The 23,568-nt window shown below is 40.6% G+C and overlaps 2 protein-coding genes and 1 long non-coding RNA gene across 8 annotated transcripts in view; 2 read left to right on the top strand and 1 right to left on the bottom strand.

Annotated features, from left to right (window-relative positions):
- Window positions 1–23,568, bottom strand: part of LOC146493076 (uncharacterized) — a 423,488-nt gene that overhangs the window by 140,900 nt on the left and 259,020 nt on the right. The gene's annotated exons all lie outside the window — the stretch shown is intronic.
- The window catches only part of LOC146493077 (RNA-binding motif, single-stranded-interacting protein 3-like), a 307,462-nt gene that overhangs the window by 68,362 nt on the left and 215,532 nt on the right, over window positions 1–23,568 (top strand). The window lies entirely within an intron of this gene.
- Window positions 179–23,568, top strand: LOC146493078 (uncharacterized). Its single transcript, XM_085148684.1, has 2 exons — window positions 179–4,740; window positions 5,337–23,568. Exon 1 carries the CDS (start codon window positions 3,077–3,079, stop codon window positions 4,133–4,135), a length of 1,059 nt encoding a protein of 352 aa, XP_085004810.1. The 5' UTR covers window positions 179–3,076; the 3' UTR covers window positions 4,136–4,740; window positions 5,337–23,568.

The following is a 23,568-nucleotide window of genomic DNA, read 5'->3' as shown; positions in this document are numbered from 1 at the left end:
CTCTCCAGCCCTCCTCCCCTTCCTGCTCTATCTCTTACTTTGACCCACTCTCTCCTTCTCACTTCTCTGCAACTTAATTTGTTTTTCTTTCATCCATCCTCTGCATCGGCAGCGCAATGAGAGACTAATTGAGGTAGAGACACTTCTGGATGGCTTCCCTTGTCATTATCCTTGGAATTAATTGCTGTTCTGCAATCCGTCTGATTTGACTTTATTTGTGCTATCTGCCTTTCTAATGTAACGTTTGGGGTGTGACTGGAACTAAGGCACAAGCCAAATTGAGGAATTTTATTATCGTCATGTTGCTGTCACAGTCACAGAGCTGGAAACAAAGATTTGGCAGCTTTTTTCCCCCCCTCTCTGTATTTCTTCCTGTAATAAATGTATTTTACAAGGCTTCACACCAAATCTTTCTCTCATTTTCTCTTTTTTCCATTACAACACTCTGGTATTCTCTCATCTTACATACGCACCACGCGAATTCCCTGCTGCCTACTTGCCAGCATGTTGAGACTCCCCTGAAGCGCCTCCGTGTAAAGAAATTGGATTGGATTTAGATATGATAATCATCACTGTACATCAGCTGCCGGTTCCAGCATTCCTTTTATGTTATTTCTTACACACTAAAGGACACATTCATACTTTTTAGAAAGGTGGAAAACGGTTGTTCTTTGAGAGCCCTAGCTGTTCTTTGTGTGTGTACGCTTCATTTCAATACAGAAGTCCTGCTTTTGCTTGCAGTACAAAATCATCGCCATCACTAACAAACACCATCTCTGCCGCTGTTGTCAATTAGACCACTTCTGCTACCTGAGGCAAATAAGAGCTCTGTTTTTGGTTCAAGCATTTGCACAATACTGTTGAAGAACAGCAGAGAACATTCCACAACAGACATACATGCTGATTCTGTTATTGTAGATGCGGCGCTGCTCGATCAGTTGTCATAAGTTTTTGGGAGCATTATGGTCCTTTCTTGTCTTGCTGCCACACCCCACCAGAGATATCAGGCACAGTCATCAACATCCGCACACACAGGACCCATGAGTGTCTTAGTTCTTTTTATGCCACAAACAATTTAAAAAGAGCTGTCATAAAGCCACTTTTGTCCTCCTCTGACTGAGCATGGTCATTGTTTTCCTCAGTGGAAAATAGTGCTGATCTTCATGAAGCGTTTCAAAGCTCGATATCCACCCAGGCAACAGCCATCTGTAGGATTAGTGTCCATATTCCCTTAAAGGGAGGAAGTTATTATCAGCACACTCCATTCTCTGCTGTGTGTAGCCCTATATGTTCTGCATTCACATACAGTGCATGTATATTAGTGATAATTCACTTTGTGGGAGTGAGGAGACTGAAATCTGGGTTTTGCATACAGTAGGTCACCAGAAAGTGTAACATTTTGGCATTGGTAGTGAAATTAACTTTAGATTGGACAGGATTTAAAAACAATATAAATATTGTGTTTTTTGGTTTTTTGGGTTTTTTTATGATTTGGGTGGCTGTTTATCACTTTGTAGACTGAAGAAAAAAGTGTCAATCAATTTCTAATGGGTTGAATGTTTTTAAATTGCATTATTGTTTAAAACCCCAAATTTCCAAATTTCCAAAAATGCATAGTAATGGCACACATGATTTTACTATTGTTAAAAAACTGAGAAGATGTGATAAAAATAGATTCACAACAGACCATTTCTTTTTCTTTTTTTCTTTTATTCTTCTTCTTCTTCTCCACTCTATTGCTCTGTATGTGTTTTTGTACGATGTTGCTAAGCCATACTTCTCACACTCCACGTCTAACCTGTCTTGGTTGCTGATCACCACAGGATCATCAAACTCCTGCCCTTATCTTGGCCCTCTGCAATCAAACAATCGCAGGCTTAGCTGGCTTTAACTGCCCTGTTTTCATGGGACAGTGGGGATACTTGTTTGCTTTTTGGCAGTTTTCATTTTCTCCCTGCAGAAGGTATTTTCTCCCCTACTATCATGCTTTGGCCTCAAGGAAGATTTACAGTGACTAGAGATGGCTAATCCAGACACTTACAGTAAACCAAAGAATGGTTCCAGCTTTTGATTCTGCTTTGTGTTTTAAGCTTCTCATAGACAACACATATTATATTTATATGGAATTGAAATCCAGTATATCTCGAAGGCACTGAAACCGATACCCCTCTGTTTTTTAAAGTACGTTTCCCCTGTAAATCCGTCAATTTTTCATTGCCCCTCTAAATGCTGTTGTAATTTCAGGCGTATTAGATGCAAAGAATGCCTGACAGAAAGGAAAGAAAACAGAACTGATAGCTTAGCGTGTGTCTGTCCTCCCGGCTGAGAGAGGTGAGTAAATAAAGGGGGGGAAACAGAAAGGCAAGTTAGGATCCAGCAGAGATCAAGAAGCTTTGCCTCCAGTGGGTTTGTAATTACAATGGAAGGAGATACATTTCCACTTTTAATATGGTGAAGACCCCTCAGGGAACCACGGGCTGACAAAACACAGTAAAGAAAGTCACGTAGACGTCAGAAGATGTGACTAAAAAGAGAGTCAAATAGATAGATTCTCCTATTTCCAGCAACTGTGCAATACTAACGCATACAAAGTTCTTTCATAAACTGCAGATTTGCCGTGTGTGTGCGTGTGTGTGTGTCCTCTGCCATTGTATTGTTTGACATTCTCACACTACACATAAGGAGTTACAGGGAAATTACTGAGATGGTTAGTGGTTCAAAGCAGACTTTAATAATAAACTTGGACACCGAAACACTTGATTTTGATTATACAGGGCGGGCCATTTATATGGATACACCCTAATAACATGGGAATGGTTGGTGATATTAAAGTCCTGTTTGTGGCACATTAGTATATGTGAGGGGGCAAACTCCTCAAGATGGGTGGTGACCATGGTGGCCATTTAGAAGTCGGCCATCTTGGATACAACTTTTGTTTTTTCAATAGGAAGAGGGCCATGTGACACATCAACCTTATTGGTAATGTCACAAGAAAAACAATGGTGTGCTTGGTTTCAATGTAACTTTATTCTTTCATGAGTTATTTACAAGTTTCTCTTTGTTCACAGCCATTGACATGTCGAAGAGGTTAACACGTGAGGAGTGGATTGAAATTGTGTTGATATCTGGTGAACGCAGTAACCGGGTCATTGCAGCAGATTTCAATGCAAGACACCCTACGAGACCACCCATCTCCCATGCTACAGTCAGCAAACTGCTTGCTAAGTTTCGTGAAACTGGTTCAGTGTTGGATTTGCCAAAATGTGGACGCAAGAAAACTGTCACTAATGAAGAAACATCAGTGGCTGTCCTAGCTTCATTCAGCAAGAGCCCACAGCGTAGTACTCGCTGCATGTCACTGGAGAGTGGCATTAGTCGAACATCCCTTCGGCGGATATTAGCTACTCACAAATGGCACCCTTACAAGCTCCAGTTACTGCAGGATCTCAATGAGGATGACCCAGATCGGCGCACAGAATTTGCAGAATGGGCAAAACAAAAATTGGAACAGGACCCTCAGTTCACGCAGAAGATTTTTGTCAGTGATGAGGCAAACTTTTATGTGAATGGTGAAGTTAACAAACAAAACCACCGCTATTGGTCTGACACTAACCCACATTGGATGGATCCCTCCAAGACTGTTGGAACAACAAAAGTGATGGTTTGGTGTGGTATGTGGGGTACAATGATAGTGGGTCCATTCTTCATCAATGGAAACCTCAAGGCCACTGGATATTTGAAATTGCTACATAATGATGTGTTTCCCTCTTTATGCACTGAAGCTGGCACGTTCCCTGAGTTTTTCCAGCAAGATGGTGCACCACCACATTATGGGTGCCAGGTCCGAGCATTCCTAGATGAACAGTTTCCTGGAAAGTGGATTGGTCGTCGTGGGCCAGTTAAATGGCACCCAAGGTCTCCCAATCTGACCCCCTTAGACTTTTATCTTTGGGGTCATCTGAAGGCAATTGTCTATGGGGTGAAGATACGAGATGTGCAGCACCTGAAACTACGGATACTGGATGCCTGTGCTGGCATTTCTCCTGCGGTGTTGCTATCAGTGTGTGAAGAGTGGGAGAAGAAGGTTGCATTGAGAATCCAACACAATGGGCAGCACATTGAACACATTTTATAAGTGGTCAGAAACTTGTAAATAACTCATGAAAGAATAAAGTTACATTGAAACCAAGCACACCATTGTTTTTCTTGTGACATTACCAATAAGTTTGATGTGTCACATGGCCCTCTTCCTATTGAAAAAAGTTATATCCAAGATGACCGACTTCTAAATGGCCAACATGGTCACCACCCATCTTGAGGAGTTTGCCCCCTAACATATACTAATGTGCCACAAACAGGACTTTAATATCACCAACCATTCCCATGTTATTACGGTGTATCCTAAATTAGTTTTTTTTTCTTCCATTACTGTATGAGACTCAGAGGACTTGAGGTTGTTAATGTTTTATAAAATGTATTGGCAGTACTGACAGTCATTTCAATCAAGCCTAGAAACCTGTAGATGGAAAATTGAGATTTAAACAGTAGGAATATGGTTCGAATCTTGTTTACAGGGTTTTAAGAAGCTTTGAAAGAAACGTGTGTGAGTGAATTAATGTGTTCATAACATTGTTTTGCTAATTACTGTTGAATAACGATGTTATTTCCCAACCCCTATCTACTAGTTGTTCCAGCTGAAAACACCTAATCCTTATTTTGATCAGGTTTGCTATAAAGGTGGTCATGTTATGGAACGGCTGTGTGCAGACAGGAATAGGACCCAAGGTGCAGACACTCGGAGGCAAAACTTAAACTCAAAACCGCTTTAATGTTAAACTCAAATATAACATAACTGGAAATATCAAAATAAACTTACACCGGAGGACTGAAAAAACACACAGCTATATAAACGGTAGATCGCGACAATGACAAACTGAAACACAGGGCTTAAATACATAGAGGGAGCAATCAGGGATGGACAACAGGAGGGAAACACAGCTGGGGCAAATCAGAACTGACGAGACAAGGAAGCGTAAACTGAACACACTGAGATAAGACAGAGACCTTCAAAGTAAAACAGGAAACACATAACACAGACTGAACAAAAGACACAGACTCACATGCAGGCACTACAACAGAGGGAACAGAGATGTGGGACCAGGGCAGACACAGACACTGACTGGACACGGGGATATAGCAGACAGGGGAGACAGCAACTAAGGATGACCCAGAGACAAACCATAAGACATGACTCTAACGAAAACCCAAAGACTAGAAATTATAAATAATATAATAAACTCAAAACCCCTGGGTCAACGACCCAGGCACCCTAACAGGTCAGGCATATCTGCGTGATGATTGGGCAGACTGAATTGGCATCAAAGCTGGGATTGAAGTAAATGCTACACGGACTGGTTCTTACATAGTGCTTATAGTGTGCTTGGGCACTCAAAGTGCTTTATACAATTTGCCTCATTCACCCCCATTCTTACAAGCACTTTTTTTTCTACGTTTTATGTAAAAACTAATCTAAGTAATGCTTTCTGCCAACCTCAACATCCTTGGATTTTTAAATAGCAAGCAAGCTTTCCTTTTATTTTTTCCTGTGTGTGACTGGACAAAACAAAAATAGAGCATGTGTTTTTAGTCACCTTCTATCCTTACATAAACGCCTTTTACTGTGTGACCTGTGAGCTGTTTCATTTCTGATGGTATGCTTCTTCTTTACATCATATTATGATCAAAGAGCCTCACATCAACATTGCTTTGTTGTCCCCTCAGTTTATTCTGTCCAGATATTATTCATGGTTGTGATAGTGTTTCATTATTTTACATGTAAGGCATTCTTGGAATTGTGGTCTTGTATTTGCCGTTTAACTATTTAATTGTTTTACAACTGGGGGGAATTGAGTTACCAACATGGTCTACTTGAGCTGACTGTGTCCATGTAATGTGTTTATAACCAAGTTAAACTGAATTCATGCAGATATGAGTGCATATGTTGGAGGGAATAAAAAAACTGAGGCCTTTGCTCCTTTGGTGTTGTGACAAGATATATGTGGAAAGACTGGGGATGCATTCTGAACTCAAGGGTCAGCCCGCATTGCGTCTATATACTGCTGCAGAGTTCATCTCTCTTCATAACATATAGATAGAGACACCTACACACGTGCTGCAGAGGACAAAACCAGCTTTCCTCCCCACAGCTTGGGAATTGTTTTAAGAACTGTTGGAACACATTTTAAAATGTTATGCCCTGCAGTACTACTGCTGTTATCGGGTATACATAACAAGATGCATTTTTTCCCCTTCTAATGAATACATTTGGGTATGTTATCACTCCTTTATCTGAGAACTTGGACATCCCTTTGAAACCTTCAATTTAATCTGCTGTTGTTGCCTCAGTAAGCTCTGATTGTTACCTCATTAGATGTGCCGAGCACAAACTGGCAAATGATTCAGTCAATACAAACGGGCTAGCAGGGATTCCCGGCACATATCCAGATTCACAAGGTCTAGAAATTCAGAGAAGAGACAGAAGGAGACACTGCAAGACTGTGATACAATAGGTGGTAATCAAAAAGGGTGGAATAGACGGAAAGGAAGATAAAAAGGGAACGAGAGGAATCTGCAAAATGTTGCTCCGGTGTGTCTTTTTAACAACCATGACCAGCATTTAACTTTGATCATGAACCTTTGTGTTTGATATCCGATAACATCATCAGTGGAGATTTCAGCAGAATAATGGTTCTCTGCATTTTCACATATAAACTAGGTGCAGGTGTGCTATAAATCCATCCAGCTCACCTTTTCAACTGTCTCTCTTTGTGAGGGCTGAACTCTGGCACAACTCTTTGTGTTGTGATTAGCTTAATTACCCGCAACTCACAAACATCCATTTATACTGGATGACAGATGATACTGTCATTTAGCTGAATGAATGGCCTGATTTCTGGCAGAGGGTGAGGGTGCAACTGCTGGCTCAGGGCCTGCACAAAGGCAACTGAGCTGAGATTAGTTATTTGTGGATCCACAAAGGAAGCACAGTAATCAGACCTCTGGAAGTGAAGTAACGCTGAAAAGAGTGAGTGGGGAGGTGAGGCGGGGATTCAGATCTGCTGTCATGGAGTCCAAGCTTTTTTCCTCATGGCATGTTTTTCAAAGAAATGTTCCTTCCAAGAGAAAAATAGTTAGGACTTCCTAATAGCAGAGGCAACAGATGCCAATGTGTAAGGAAGTGCATTAGCTTACATTTTACACTGCGAGCCTCTTTTATCAGCTCGTGAACGAAGCGCATTGCTCATTCCCCAAATACTGCAATGATTCATCTTTGCCATGAGCTAGAATGGGCTTTGTCTCAGTAATTAATTTAGCTCTCGGGACAGCAGTTGGAATGAGTCGTGTCTTCGAGGCCTAATTAAAAGAAGATTGTCAAACATATTCTAGGTCACACAGCTCAGAATCTCCAGCCATTAAAGGGATGTTTTTAGGCACTCCCACCTTGTCCTTGGTGGACCATTTTGCTGGCTGATAGAGCATGGGCTACACAGAGAAAAACAAATGGTTTTATTTGCCATGTTGATTTCTTCAGGCAGCACTTGAAAATTGAGACACTTGATGTTTTGTTTATTATTGGCTGCTTGAGTCAATAACTCAATCCACTTATGGGTTTGTGCCCTGCGTGGCTTCGTCTTTGCCTTTGTCTGCCGTTGGTTTGTTTGTAATTGTTAAGAGAACAGAATTCCTTTCGGTGGAAAATAGACATACAATTAGCTTCCTATACTCAGATAAATGAGAACGTTACTGTGCATGAGTTTCGCGGGTTTAGGATCACTGTCTCTACAATAACAGTCAAACAGTGGCTGGAAACACTTTTTTATTGGCACCACATTCATCATAATGTATCAGCTGGAATTGTCATTTTATTGAACCAGTCAGACTGACAGGCATGAAGCGTTATCTTATCTGTCCTCGTAATGAGAATCATTGACTTTAGTTACAGGCGCAGAATATCTCTAAAAGTGTACACACACTCACATATGCGCGCACACACAGGTTCTCAACAATTAAGTGCGAGCTGCCGGGCTTAGTGCCTGTGTCCATTGTAAGCACTCTAAACCTGTTAGACTGTGACAGACCATTAAAAGGCTGCCAAGACTTCCTTAATTTGCTTCAACGGTGCACACTGAGTGACTGAGTGCCATGAGTGTGTCTCTCTGTATGAATGTGCATTTACTTCTTATGACACTCCTTAGCTCCAGCCTCCCACGACCGTATCCGCTGCCGTCGCACTAACATTTACAAACAGTCGGACTTACAGGATCAACCCTACCAAGTCATCGCAGTATCTCCGCTTCAATTTTTAGTATGGAAATAACGCATAACGGCCAATTTGTGTGTGTTTAGGCAAATCCATTAAACCATAAAACTGCTGTCAACGTTGATGTATTTTCATGCTGAATATTTTCTGAAAATTGTTACAAGCAAAACATACACAACAGTAATTATCTTTGCACTTGAGCCATTTCTGCTATAAATTGAAGCTGCCGATCCCCAGCGCTTGTCAGTTCACATATTTCCGATATATATAAATGCCTGCTGCATGCATGTAGATGTGTTCACATTTGAAAATGTTAATCATTAGTTTTTTGTTTTTGGGGCTTTGGGATGTGGATTTGTCCTGGTAGACAGTGCCAGTAGAATCTGGTAAAAACTGTCAGGGAAGTGGAAATTAGAAATTACACACCTTACAAATTTCACATCTTTTTTTTCACACATTGAAATCAACAGGATAAGCCCAGGCTCCCACACATTTTTAAATGCTCTGTTTCCCGTCGTTTGTTATATTTGACTCGTATAAATAGGTTTCCACAGAAGCGTCAAGTACAGTTTTGTCTGTAATGCACAACAGTTGTTCATTTTAACTAAGGCAGAACAAGAATTTCTCTTTAAATACTTCTGCAGCTGGCTGGATTCTGACCAAATGAGCATGGTCACGATGACAAAGCACTTTGTTTACTAGTGCACCAATCCAATTTAGAGGGAAACCTTTTGCGTTTGACACTTCTGAACGAATGCTTTTTGGGTGGATGTTTCACCTAGAAGGCATTTCCTGTCGTGACCAGAGCTTGGCTTTCTACACCATTAGGAATTAAAGGCTCGGGCCACAGGATCTTGAAAACCCAGACCACAGGAATATCCAGAATCTGACAGCGCTTCCAAGCCTCCGTATGTTTCATTTCCTATTTCACAAGAGCGGGCGGTCCATGTAAATTCCTGGCTGTGGTATACCACCACTCTTCATTTAGCAGCGGTTCATGGTTGATATTAGATGTTGAACACAATGGGGGATGTTAGAAGGTGGATTAGGAAGGGTGCTGGCAGATCTTACAGGGATTTAAATGGGTGCCTTCTCTTGTTCGTATCATGTGGACTGTCATATTTACATGCCATTGCTGGCTTAGTGTTGTTTCTTGGCCGTGTTTCATGGCAATTCGTAGCGTCTCATCTGTGAAATCACTGTTCAGAAAATCAGTTTGCACCTGCTGCTTTCTGTTCAGGTGATTAGTCAATGACAGGTCAGAGCAAGGAACTATAAATCACACATCCTGAGCTGTAGATGTGGCCTTAATTCATCATATTTCACTCTTATCATGCCTTTGTTGCAGCTACACATGCATACTTATACATATGCACACACACATAACTGACATCCATGCGCAGATGGGCTTTCATATATGGCTGCCTGGGGCTGTAGGATTGGCTTTAAAAACACCCATAACATCTGTAAAGTATTATGACTGATTATACTGGTCCTTCAGCGCAATCATGCAATATGTGCATGAGCAATGGTTGAACATGAACCGTATGGGAGGAAAACGAGGCGATAAGGTCTCTGTGATTCGAAGCTGCGAGGCCCTCGGCTACATCCACACCCTTTCATATTAACTTACTTTATTTACATACAGGCATGGGCCTCACTTTAAGTAAGTATGGAATTTGATCATGTGAATAATTAAAAACATGATCCGATATGAAGTACACTGAAAGTATGAGCATCAGAAAACACAAGTACACTAAAGTCATGATCACTGAAGCAAATGTAATATGTATTTTCCCTCAATAGGAAGATAGTAAAGATGGTTATATGCCAACACCTTTGTTCAGATTAGGGTTATTAAGTTTGCTGTAGACCTGGCCACGACTATCATGGTGATGATGTCAAATATCAAATCCAGAAGTGGGCATGTGCATCAAATCGAGCCACACTGAGCCATGTTTAATTTGTCGCTGTTTTTGAAGCAGGAAGTAAATTTAAGATGCAGTATGATATACACAGACATTTTGCATACATCGTGGTGAAGTGCACCATACCACAAACATCAGATAACAGGAAAACCCATATGCCGCACATGCATGTAAGAGGTATGGTGCGCTTTGTCCTCAAGCTAATGTTGTGTGTAAGCTTGAAAGTTTGAGGGCTCTGTGCAGTATCTGTATCTGCAGCAACACTGCTTTCCTGGGAAGATTTCTTTCTTTTTTTAAATACTAAAAATGATCTCTCATGTATTCAGGAGAATTTAATTTAAGCAAGCTAGTCAGTCGTACTGGTACCTTTATCCTTTGTTTCTGTAGTCAGATGAGACAAAGTTGCAGAGTTTTAAAAGAAACTTAGGCTGTTTGATATCCTCAATATCTTGTCTCCAGACAGATTTTCATCTCCTCTCTCATTACCACCTCCTGACTATTCCTGCATATTTTTCTATAAAGCCAGTCCTCACTTGTCCACCAGGTGGCTGGGGTCATTTCTTCAGTACTCCTGTGGATTGTTTGTAAATCAGCCCTTTTGGAAAGTAAGAAGTCATGGGTTCATTGATTGACATTAACGATGACTCATGTTTACGGTGGCCCTGAAAGGCCAAACGGACTGCAACTTAAGAAAACACCAGCAATAAGAAAAACGCTGCAAATCACACAAAACACAACAGAAATAGGAAAAACCAGATTTCCAAAAGCACAAGGGAAGTGTTTCTGGGGAGACAATAACCCGACAAACCAGTTGCAGGAACCCAAAACGTGCTAGGTGTGTTTTATCATGATTCATATAATACTGATGATGTATTTTTAGGCTAATAGTTAGGCTAACACACTCACCTCTCATCTTTTCTTTCCTCACAAAGCCGATAGATCCTCCACTTCTTTTAAGTGTCTCCCAGCGCAATTCTTAGCATATTTCGGTTCCTGTAACTGGTCCGTCGGGTTATTGTCTCCCCAGAAACACTTCCCTTGTGCTTTTGGAAATCTTTTCTTCCTATTTCTGTTTTTCCTATTTCTGTTTTCCTTTTTCCTATTTCCATTGTGTTTTGTGTGCTTTTGCAGCGTTTTTCTTATTGCTGGTGTTTTAAGTTGCAGTCCCTTTGGCCTCTCAGGGCCACCGTACACGTTCCTGCAATGAAATAATTAATTATAACTGTAATTACTGTAATTAAGATATCCACCAAAAAAATCTAAATATAGTCAGATTTTGTTTGCATTGATAACAAACTACATTAACTTAGTCTTTCACTAGAACCCCCAGCAGCCGTAGGCTATGACGACTGTCATGCACAGTATATAGGGGTTGCTGTAAAGCAGGTCATCCACTACTTGGTCTGTTGGTGTTTCAGTACCTGGCTGCTGTAGTCTGCATGCCAAAGTATACTAAACCCCACGGTTCTCTCTGGTGTGTTCATTAGCATGAATGTTAGCGAGAAAGCACTTAGCCATAGAAAAAAAAGGGTTTGTATGAATGTGTGTGAATGGGTGAATGGGGTGTGGTATAAAACTGATAACCAGTCCATTTACCATATAGCTTTCTGACTGATGTAGGTAATGTGATAACCACTGCAGGATTTCAAGTTTACTATCTGGCTATATTCCCTTAGCCTCGTCTCTTAAATGATACATCACATGAATCTATTCAACAGAAAATAAAACATGAAAAGATAAAATGGCTGAATCCATGATTCAGTGGTTGTGTGAGGTTTTGCCACTGAGCTAAGCTGCTGGAGCATTTTGATTTATTTAAGGGGAGCATTGTTTTTGAATGTTCCTCTGAGTGTTGTTTTGGCAGCAAAATTGCACTGCTCGAACAAGTCTTGTTGGAAGACAAAGCTTGACGGTTCACTTCCTAGTTGGCTCTGTTAAGGCACATACAACGACAAATGCATAAAAGCCACATGCGATTGCACACCTTCTCACCGTTGTAAACTAGTGGAGTCAAAAAGCAGTATGAAAAGTTATCAGTTAAGTTCACCTATTCTCAAAATGTGTTTTTTTTTTTGTTTTGTTTTTTTATAAATTTTATTTTCAGTCACAGCAGCATGTTAATAACAAAACATTGAACATAAAGTACTTTGCTGTTCAGTATTTACAATACCCCAAAAGATAACAGAAATAGAAAAGGAAAACAAACAAACAAACCAAAGAAACCCCTACAGAACAACAAAAAACAAACAAACAACAACAAACAAATATAAAAATAAAATGTATAAGGGACATTCAGTGTACAGTTAACTATGATAGTGATATAGAGATATGGCATCTGGTCATGATAAGGTGGTCATTTTAAACTTTTCCATGTACATCAGGAATGGCTGCCATGCCTTAAGAAATTTGGTGGTTGAACCTGCCAGTGTATATCTCATCTTTTCTAAATGTAAAAACCTCATGAGCTCTGCAAGCCACTGTTCATGTGTGGGAGGAGCTTCTTGCTTCCATCTTAAAAGTATAAGGCGCCTTGCGATAAGTGAAGCAAAGGCAATAGAATTCGAATAGTATTTTGGCAAAGTGATGTCTTGAGGTATCACCCCAAAGATAGCCGTTAGAACAGAGGGATCATATTTAACATGAACATACATCTCGGACAGAGTGTTAAATATAGACACCCAATAGTTATGAAGATTGGGGCATGTCCAAAAGGTATGAAGGAGCGAACCTGTTTCTGCTTTACATCTGTTACATAGAGGGTCAGCTCCTGGATAGAACTTGGCTAACTTTTCCTTGGAGATATGTAATCGGTGTAGGACCTTGAATTGAAGGAGCCCATGCCTGGCACATATCGAAGAAGAGTGTACCCTCCGGAGAAAAGATTGCCAGAGTTCATCTGTTATAGTCATCCCAAGGTCTTTCTCCCACTGTGCTTTAAGGATGGAGAGAGAAGGAGATTGAAGATCTAATAATATAGCATAGATTTCTTTAATTGCCCCTCTCTTATGAACGTTTATATTAATAATTTTATCCAAAGAAGTTTCCTCAGGTAGTTCCGGAAATGAAGGAAATCGACTCTTTACAAAGTGGCGAATTTGTAGATAGCGGAAAAATGTTGCCGAGGAACATTAAACTGCTTCAGGAGCTGCGTGAATGAGGCAAAAATCCCATCTACAAAAAGGTCTTTGATATTTCTAAGGCCATTAAAATGTGTTTTAATAGCATTACTGTATCACATTCTTCAAATACTCTCAAACAGTAAAGGATTCTTGTATGAACAATAGAAAGATAGAACCCTCCATTCATTCTCTCCCAATAGCTTTGGATGTGTGAAAAGGTGGGAGGCTTGTTGGAGCTGCTTTGCTCCATTTAGTTAGTGCACTTTGATGACTTCAGTACTTGTAATTATAGAGGCGCCACCAAGGAAGCAATCTCAAAGTGCATTGGCCTGAAAGTCTTACACTCGCTGATATCAAATGTTACCCAGTGGAGTTGCACCATAAAGGGAATGTTCTTACTCATCTACTACATGCTTTCTAGCACCTCAGTGCCATCTGCTAGTATTACACCCTACAAACCCCACGATAATGGTCGATGTGTGGGTCTGGGTGTGAATGGACATCCATCTATTTTTGCACTAGATACCTTTTCGGGATGTACCTTGCTTCTCGCCCACTGTCAGCAGGGATAGGCTCCAACAGTCAATTATAATAATTGTTTGGTTAAGTGGGAGATTAAGAAAATCGATGGATAGATGTTCAGTGTGATGTACTGTATGCCGGAAATATGTGACCCATTTTACATTGTGACCATGATGTATGTCCAGCATGCCAAGTGTGCTTAAACACATTACACTTGCTGAAGCTGCAGTGGTTACTTGAAGGCATATCAGGCTTACTAGAGCGCATGAATCCATTAATTGTTCAACAGTCTTTAATAATGCATTTGTTGTACCATTTAGGGGAAATTAAACAGACAAAAAGTGTCAAGTTCCTAAGACTTAATTAGCAAGAAACTGTTGTATTAACAAGAAACAAAGCCTGAAGAAAAACATGTTGTACTATGTATCAGCAGTTTATAAGTGTCAGCCACTCGGCTTGTCCTCACTCATGTGATGAGGACAAGGCAATTGATTTAACATTGATTTGATAATGATTAATACACTAAGGGTTATTTAAACCAGCGCTAACATGTTTTTAGCCTAAGGGTAAGCAGTAATGAGCTGTAAACTAACATATTATCGCCCGGCAAGTAATTCTGGAGAATTTCACCTTCAACTGTTGCCCATTTATGCACCCAGAATACGTAGAGCAACAGCAAATTCATTTGTATTCTACGACTTTTAGCTGCGTTCTTCACCATCTCTCATGTGAAATGGTCCACTGTGTTCAAAAGCTAGCCACTAACTGTATGTCTGCCAGTGGTTGCTGGGCAGGGAGTTATAGTAGTTTTATTATGAAAAGAGCTGCTTGCTGCAGCCAAAAACAATGCTCTGAGAGTGCTTGGATGCTTACACAGTAAAATGATGTGCTGGAAAACCAAAACAATAAGCTGAAAGGCACTGTACAGCCCTGCACAACTGAGAGCAACTAAGTGTCAGGTAATAATTTTGAGTCCGTCACTGTATCATCCCCCTTTTTTATTCACACAAATAGCCATTTGACCTACTTTTTTTAAACCAACAGTTAAAAACCCACTGCAGTAGTTGAAAGCATGCACGTTAATGCAGCACAAACATATTCCAGTTATGTTTCATGTAGTTGCCCGTTTGGTCAGGGTCAATGACTTTCACCTTTTTTCCTTTTTTCCAACCACAATATGGAAAGAATAGCAATTGTGCTATTTGGCTCTGTGTCTGTTTTTATGTTAAAACAAATGCATGAGTAAAATGACCTGTCTGTTCATGCAGTGTTATTTAGTCCTGAAGTTGTCTCTTCAGCTCTCCCTCTCTGTTTTCTTTGTCTCCTGGGCTTCATGCTTTGCATGCACAGGATGAGACACCGGGGGAGGTTAAGAGAGGAGCTGGAATGGAGTTCTGCTCCATTTACCACCCTGAAATATTCCTCTTAGAACGACACACTCTGTTTTCTATCTCTCCTTACTCTCAGCACCGTTTCTCACTCTGCTGGTCCCCTCCCTCTCACTTCTCATCTCAGTGACATGTGGTCATTTCACTTCATTCCAGGATGGCTTAGCAGTACTTTAAAAATTTGCTGCTGTCCTCCCATCCCATCCTGCTCAATTGCAGGCAGCATTGAGCTTCATAGGCAGGCCAGTTCCTGGCAGCTATAACTCTCTTCCTAATCACAAGTCTCTTTCTGTGCCAGGGGCAGAAGCTTTATCTGTTGCTTCAAAATTTTAGTTTTCTACCGGTATTACCCCAACATAGGCGCCCGTGAACAGCACTTACCATATCCACCCATCAGGCACAACGTTAAAACCACTGACAGGTGAAGTGTGTAATGTAGAGCGGTTTCCTCTAGCATTACGATACACACTTCTGCGCCTTACAGACCTCTTAGTTATTGTTCCAGGAACGCCTCCTAACTCCCAGTCTGACTGAGCATCTGGGAATGTGCCCAAACAAGCCACATTCACAAATGCCTGGTGCCGGGTGCCAGACACTGCAGGATAGCCCCAGACATCTCGTGTCCAGTGCCCCGAGGGGTTACAGCCGTTTTGGCAAGCGTGAGTCAAACACATACTACATGTAGTCGCAGATACTAGCACTTTCTTGTTATATGGTTTCATCCTTTGGATAATTTTAGTGTTGTTGTTTAAAAAAAACCAAACCTCTTAGACACTTAGAGATTCATCAGCACATTCGAAGACAGATAATGTAGCACAAAACTGATGAGAATAAATGGCTTGGCACTTGGATCTATTTTGGGAATTAACGCAATGAGTAAAACAAGATGAACATCATGCGCTGAGAGTGCTGTGATGAGGCTTTGATAGGCCTCTTTCTGCATTTGTACACTGTGAGCTCTGAGTATATTGTTTCTGTCGGGTCTGCTGGCCCTTTTGTGTTCTTCGTTTTCCAAACAGTGTTGATTTTGAACATTTTTGGCTTAGCACGCTCGCATGGAAAATACCTACTGTTTAACTCACACACTATCTTCCTGCACGGCACTTAAATCCTTATTACGCAGAGGTTTTCTTGGCACCGTCTCTTCTGTATCTTAATGGACGTCGCCGTGCTGTCCCCGGCAAGTAGAGCTGTAGCTGGTTCACATACGGACGTTGTCACCTTCCTTTTTACAGTTTATATCATGTATTAGGCCACAGGAAGCCTGATGTATGAGCTTCATTGAAGTGTTTTCACCTTGCATGTCAGTATAACCTTCACCCTTCTGTAACATTTTGCTCACCACTGCTCATGGCAGCACACATAAAGCTGCCACAGCTTTACACCACCTGACCTTAAACGTACTTTCAGAAACACAAAAGCACATTAAAATGCAGCTACATACGCTTGCACATTGAGACACACACAAACACACACAAAATCCACCCTTGCTCGAGGCCTCTTTTCCCAGTTTCATTTATAACAATGCTGATCTTTTCTCAGAATAACATTAATCATAAAACAAGTCAGTTGGCATGACTTGTATATACATTTCACATTTGGATTAGGGCTCCAGTGAGTGCATCCAATTAACTCTTTTGGGTCTATTGCCCTTCCCTTGTTGGGTGTGCTGTGCGTCATTTTTACTCATGCACGTCTGGTTTCATATTTCCTCCCCATTAAGCCTGCTATGCTCTCCTCTATGTTGTGATAGAAGCTAATGACTCACTGGAAATCTGCCTGGTGTTTATCAAATGTCTCAATGCAGGGCTGGTGGTCTGGAGTCAGTCTGGCCTTTTTACATTATCACGAAGTATTAGATAAGCAGCCAAAACCAAGTGATGACACCGTCGTATATAAAGAAGTAATAATAAAGTGAAGTGCCCTGCAATGATATCTTGACTATATCACTCTGCTCTTTGCACTGTGGAAAATTATACTCTCAGAGGGGGAATGTGTCGAATTACCTCGGGCTGTCATCCGTTGGTGAACTGATAAGAATGTATTAAGTAATTGCATGTGTTGGAGTTGTAGTGAAATTGCACACATAAAGCTTATAAATCTCTGCACACAATTTCAGGAGATGGCGTTTCAGCAAGTAACTCGTTCAGAGTGTTTACTTACTTACCTTACCGTCTTCTCAGATTTTCGTTCCAGAGTTTATTAGGCCGCTTGGCTAAGACTGACTAGAGACCTGTTGGTGACCTTCTGGCCAGCTGCTTGGGAAAAGTGAGAGTTTCCTGTCCAGTTGTCAGGGGTTGTGACCCACTGGTAACTACTGATCCCAGACTGGTTGACAAGCAGTTGCTGGCTGTAGCTGGGTTAAGCACATTAATGTCTTTTCTGTGGTTTTGTGTTGGTTTTCCATTCAGTTGTAGTGAAGCTGCCAAAATCTATGATTGCACTGCAGAATATACTGAAAGATATACTGACATATTTTAAGTGTTCTTAAAATTTCATGTCTGTTTCACCATGCCTTTGGATTTGGCTAAATAAGATAAAGATTTAGTAGAAAAACATTCACATTATTTTACGCACTATGTGACTTTGTGGAGATTGGGGAAAATGTTCTTTTGGTTTGTTTTTCCAGCAGAGCTCCTCCTTCATCAAAGTTCAGCCCTGTTCTTTAAAAATAATGGAAACAGTTTTTGGGGATTTTTCCGATAATCCATGACAGAAACACTTCTTCCAACAACGTGCACATCAACTATTTTCACTTTCACTTTATGCTGAACAGAATGCCCCACAGAAGCTGATTAGTCATACTGCATTGTTTACACGAAAGATGTCAGATGAATGATTGCGTGTCATCCAGTAGAACCGTAGCCAAAAGCAAAGGGATTTTTCCAGGAATACTGTACCATGTCCTGCTTCCCTCCTCTCCCCTTTCCCGCCTTCATTTAAGGCTCCCCCCGCGCTCCTACCACCACCCCTTCCCCAGCACAGTGCTAGTCTTCCTTTGAATTCCATGCATCTGGTCATTTTTGGGAAACGCCCACGGCAGAGCTGTCGAGTGAACCACAGGAAACAAAGCCTCTTGGTTTCCTCAGCAGCTTGAAGAAGCCCAGTACTGACCCTCGGGGTGGGGTCAGGCAGTAGAGTGGGAAGGTTCTGGACTTTCTAGGAATTGTTTTTCAATGGAAACGTAATGTTTTTCTGTTTCTCTTCAGAAGAATCCATGGATTCTAATAGAATTAAACTATGTTGCATAAAAGCTTTCTTTGATATCTGCTCAGACTTCCTAAGTGGGAATTTGACTGATTCAGTTAAATGAAGGATAAAAATAACACTAAAACCCTCGAGCTGTGTCCCTAAGCCACAGTGTGATCATGCAATGGTTTTCTTTTACTAGACTAAATCCTTTGAACAGGGTTGTAACTCCTTAACACCTTCAGGGGCATGATACACCCTCAGCTGTCTTCCTCTTCCTCTATTTTCGCCGTATGAATGACTCACTTATGCTCTCAATTTAGAAAGTTAATCAACAAGAATCAAAAGAAGACCTGAAGAAAAAGAATAGCAGCAGATGGCTACTGCCTTGTTTTTTAAAAATGCTTACAGACCTGGCTGCAGAAGTTTGTTGCTTTTTTTCAGTGTAGGCTTTCAAGTGTCTGTCCAAGTAGAGAGCCAATTTTGGTTTCATTGTGATGAACAGCTTGTAAATCAGAGTTTTCCATCACTGTGAAGAACACTCAGTGCCACCTTGCTGCGTGGCCTACTCAAGGGTCTAATAGTTTACAAAGGAGGTTACAAAAATAGGAATGTTGGTGGAAATTTATGTATTTCCTTTCTGTTGTCCTTATGTTCTCATTTTGAATAAAAAAAAACATTTTTCTTACAGCAGTATTATTGATAGAGGAACAGAGACAAACACACTTGCTCTTTTTTCCCCCTCTGCATGAAATATTTGGCTGCATATCACCTCTCTGTGACGCCAGTCTCATTGATTCAGACCAGAACACTTCCATCACCATCAAGGCAAAACGCTCTTAGAGTCTTCAAGGTCTGTTTCAATGGAATGAGACACAGTGCTGACATTTATTTACATGCAGGATCTAGTACAGCTCTCCAGTTAAATTGCCTTCATAAACTAACCTCTGCCAGTTCATGGGTAAAGGCTGAAAGTTCATGTCGGCCAGTTCTCAAGAGTTTCTAGTGTTGTCTGTAGGGCCACAGGTCAACTTCTTTAGTTTCAAGAGTCAAGTCTCAGTTCCCAGCTTTTAATTCTTAATGGTTGAACCAATTAATATTGATGATTTAGCTGACCAGTGTCTGTGTAACGGTACTCTCCTGTGTTTCCATTCCCTCTTGACTAATTTCAGTAAATTTTAGAAAACGAGAAACCCTTTTTTGTCACAATAATACCAAATATTACATAATATGAGCAAAAATATCGTTCTCTCTTACTAAAAGTATTAAGTACAAATGCTAGCAGGCATTTTTATTACAGTTTAATCATAAGTTGTTGTTTTATTAATGGAACAAAATATTTTTTTCATGCTTATATTTGATATTCCTCTCAGCCCAATGTGACATTAAATAGCATGGATGTTGTTCTTTTTGTATTATGTTCTACCGACAATATTTTGTTTATCATCATATATGACACAAAAAATAATAAAATATTATTGACCAATAATGGCTGATTGACAGTCACGTTAAATTCTTTATAGATGATTAACCATCTATGTAATTTTTCAAATAAAATGACAAAGGTCCCACCGATGGCCTGATCAGAACACTGAGTCTGATTCACGTAGCATGTAGGATTTTCTTTTAAAGCTATCACTACTTATTTGACAATTTTAGAGAATATGATTTTCAATATATATCAGTTTTTTTTTTCCAAAGGCACAATTGTTTCTTTTGTTGTTGTTGTGTATGCCTGACTTTGCTTGTTTGTGGCATTCCAAACACAATGCTAACAGGGAACTTCCACAGTGCCCTCTGGTGGACAAACTATGTTACATCAAGACTCGTAACATGGTTGAATGGTGTCTCTCGTCTCATCTTTCTTTTTTTAAATTTTCATTTATCGGTCGTTTTAAATATTGAAACTGATAGATTAACTGTAGCTTAGATCAGTCTCGTGATAAACTAATCAGACTCTACTAATCATCCCTGCTTTTCTGGAGAAAATGTGGATGCAATGTGTGATAAACACACTAAATAAACATCTTTGTAACATATCTTTTGGTCACCTGGATAAAATGTAGGACCAAAAAGACATTGTCAGTAAATTTAAATTAGCCTTTTAGAGTGAAAATACAAAAACGATGCTCCTTATGTATGAAATGCAAACAGTGCCACACTCCTGTATGAAAACAAATGACTATTTTTCGTGCTGCTTCCTCTTATTTTCTCTTGTATCCTCTCTTTAGCCACTTTCTTCGTTGGCCGATTTCCTGTCTTCCTCTGTGTTCTGTACAGTAGATCTTTCCACAGTTGCTCAGAGTTTGTGCCCAGTTGAACCAAAGACTGTTAATCTGGTAATCCACAATCAATATCAGCCTCAACTCTTTTCCTTCAGATAAAAGTGACCTATCTGATAATTGTATTTGCTTCACCATGTCTGAAAAAAGGTGCCCTTTCTCTCTGTGCTTTCCTTTGGTCCATGAGATTCTTCTGCTGGTATAGATTTAGTCTGGAGAAAGGAAAAAAAAAAGTGACATTTACACCATATTATTTAAATATGATCTGCAAAGTGTTATCAATAATTCAATTTCCTGTCTCTGATTTACGCAAACACAGATTCCATTGTGACTTACAATATGTGACATACAGATGTGGCTGAATTAATTTTTATTATATACTGCGCTGTGAATTTTTTTTTTTGGTTTTGTTTTACAGCTGAAATCACTTATCTTGAGTGTGTTACTGCACTAGACATTTGTAATTAGGCTATTATTTTTTGAGAAGGAGACATCAGCCTCGTGGGTTTTTGTGTAACGCTCTGAAGTGGAACAGATGAAATGCAAAACTAAACTCATCAAAGTCAGGGGTCTATTTTCAGATGTGGAAATTGCCCAAATGTAATTGTTTTCAGTCCAGTAATTTCATGTTGTACTTTTTGGCTGCAGTTTTCTTCAGTTCTCATGGCAGGTAATTTAAACGAAACCCAAGCTGATTTGATAATTGAGTGAAAAATGAGGCTCCTGAACTTGTGGCCTCAGCGTCATCGAGATACTCTCGAGAACTTTCAGTCTGTTGCTGTTCATTCTTGTGGACGTGTGTGTGACAAAAAAGACGTAGGACTTCATAAGCACTGTGTTTAATCTTGTTTGCAGATGTGATTGGAGCTGCGGTTGCTTGTGATCAGGCAAACGCTCTCCGAATTGACCGAATGCTCTTTTTGTGATGTTTTTGGTCACGGTCAATCAAAAGAGATTTAATGCTGCACAGGAAGCGGGTTTCACTGGAGTCTTTCGCTTGGCATGATAATTTCTCATTGTGTAGTCAGAGGGTGCGAGATGACATACGAGTATTTCAGGATGGTGTGTAATCAATGTTAAAACAAAAAAACTAAATCATATGTTGAATGTTGAATTTCATCAACTCATTAAAAAAAATGTTGAGATAAACCGGCAAAAGAAGAGTGACAAAAGAGCAAACATACCAAAGACAAGATGATCCATCTGACGTCGCTGTTAAAAAGTCAACATTCAGTGTTTAAATAGTGCCTGAGTGTGCATGAAATTGGTAGTTATACATCTGTGAAGGCACCATTAAAGCTGAATGAAGTATAAAGTTTCAGGAGCAACATATCTTCCAATGCAACTTTTTTTTTTAGGGGAAAATGTTTATTTCAGCAAGCCCACACTCTACATGTACTACAGCTGGATGGATCTGAGATAAACAAGCATGCATGTAAACAGGAGTTCAAGTAATCCAGAAACAGTTTGTAAATTATACAACAAACACGTGGGACTCAGGGGAGCAGATTTAGCAGGATTGGGGGAATATTTTACACTCAAAACTGTCTTCAGTCCCTAAAAACTAATGATGTGTTAAAAAGAGATTATGAAGTTACATTGCTTTGTCCCAGGATTATTTTAAGTTTTATTTTAAGACCTATAATTAAAGAAAGTAAAATATATATATAAACACATATTTTTAAATTGGTTTCTAAAACTTTATACACTGTCCTTGTACTTTTTTGTTTTTATTTGCATTTTCTACAACAGAAATTACCTAGTCTATAGTTAACAAATAGCTCAGATATACTTGTAGATTCTGAACGGATACACGTGTGAAGTCATTTATTGAAACATTTTTGAATTTAATCGGCTAAGATTGGGAAGCGAAAGCATCCGTGTGAAGACACAGTATTCCAGGCGGTAGCTCCTTGTGCAGCCAGTAGGGGGAATCGACTGCTCGCGCTGGCGCCATCCCCGCTCGTCTCCACTCCTATTCCCTGCGTTCTCCCAGGTTGTGGAAACGCTGCAGCCCGCTGGTCTGTGTCTGGATCGCTCTCTTGCACAGATCTGCTCAAGACCCTCCCACCAGCTGGGCTGGAGAAGGAGGAGGGCAGTTTGCGCCGCTCGCAACCTCGGACGAGCCCCCTTTACCACCCTGTCAGTGTAGAGTAGAAGGAGAGTGAGAGAGAGAGACAGGGAGAGAGAGAGGCTGAGAGACTGTGTAATAGAGAAAGCGCACGCGAGAGAGAGAGAGAGAGAGAGAGAGAGAGAGAGCAGCTGTGTGACAGAGAGAAAGAGAATGAGGCAGGGTGCTTAGAGGAGTGAGAGAGCCAAGGAAGAAATAAGGAACACATTTTACAAGAGCAGAAAGAGGGAGGATCGCAGACGAGGGACTCCTTCTCCACTGGGCACCCGGGACACTGTCACTGTGGGGGCTTTTTTCACTCATCTACTAGCTGGAACTCAGTGGATTGAATAACCAACCGGTGGATTTTTAAAAAAAAAAATATATGCTTGTGTCACATCATTTAGAAACTGGGATCTTTGCTCTGTTATCTGTCCTCCCGCTGGCTCAACCGTTACGGACTGAAATTGCTTTGCGTGTCTGTGTTCAGCTCTCGTGTTGTGACTCTGCTCCTTGCACAAAGTGCATCTGACGGCGCTGAGGATATCTCCCCTCTGTCAAACAGGACAGCACGCAGCCATCGTCGAATCAGACAGAGGCAAGAGAGAAAGTGTGTGTGTGCGCGTATATGTAAGAGAGGGAAAGAGAGAGCGAGAGGGGCAGCTAGAGAGAGAGTCAGATTCACAGTGTTTGAGAGAGAGAGAGAGAGA

Source organism: Neolamprologus multifasciatus, chromosome 22 (assembly GCF_963576455.1).
Source record: "Neolamprologus multifasciatus chromosome 22, fNeoMul1.2, whole genome shotgun sequence".
Taxonomy (NCBI): Eukaryota; Metazoa; Chordata; class Actinopteri; order Cichliformes; family Cichlidae; genus Neolamprologus; species Neolamprologus multifasciatus.
This window is presented reverse-complemented; position numbering and strand designations above follow the sequence as displayed.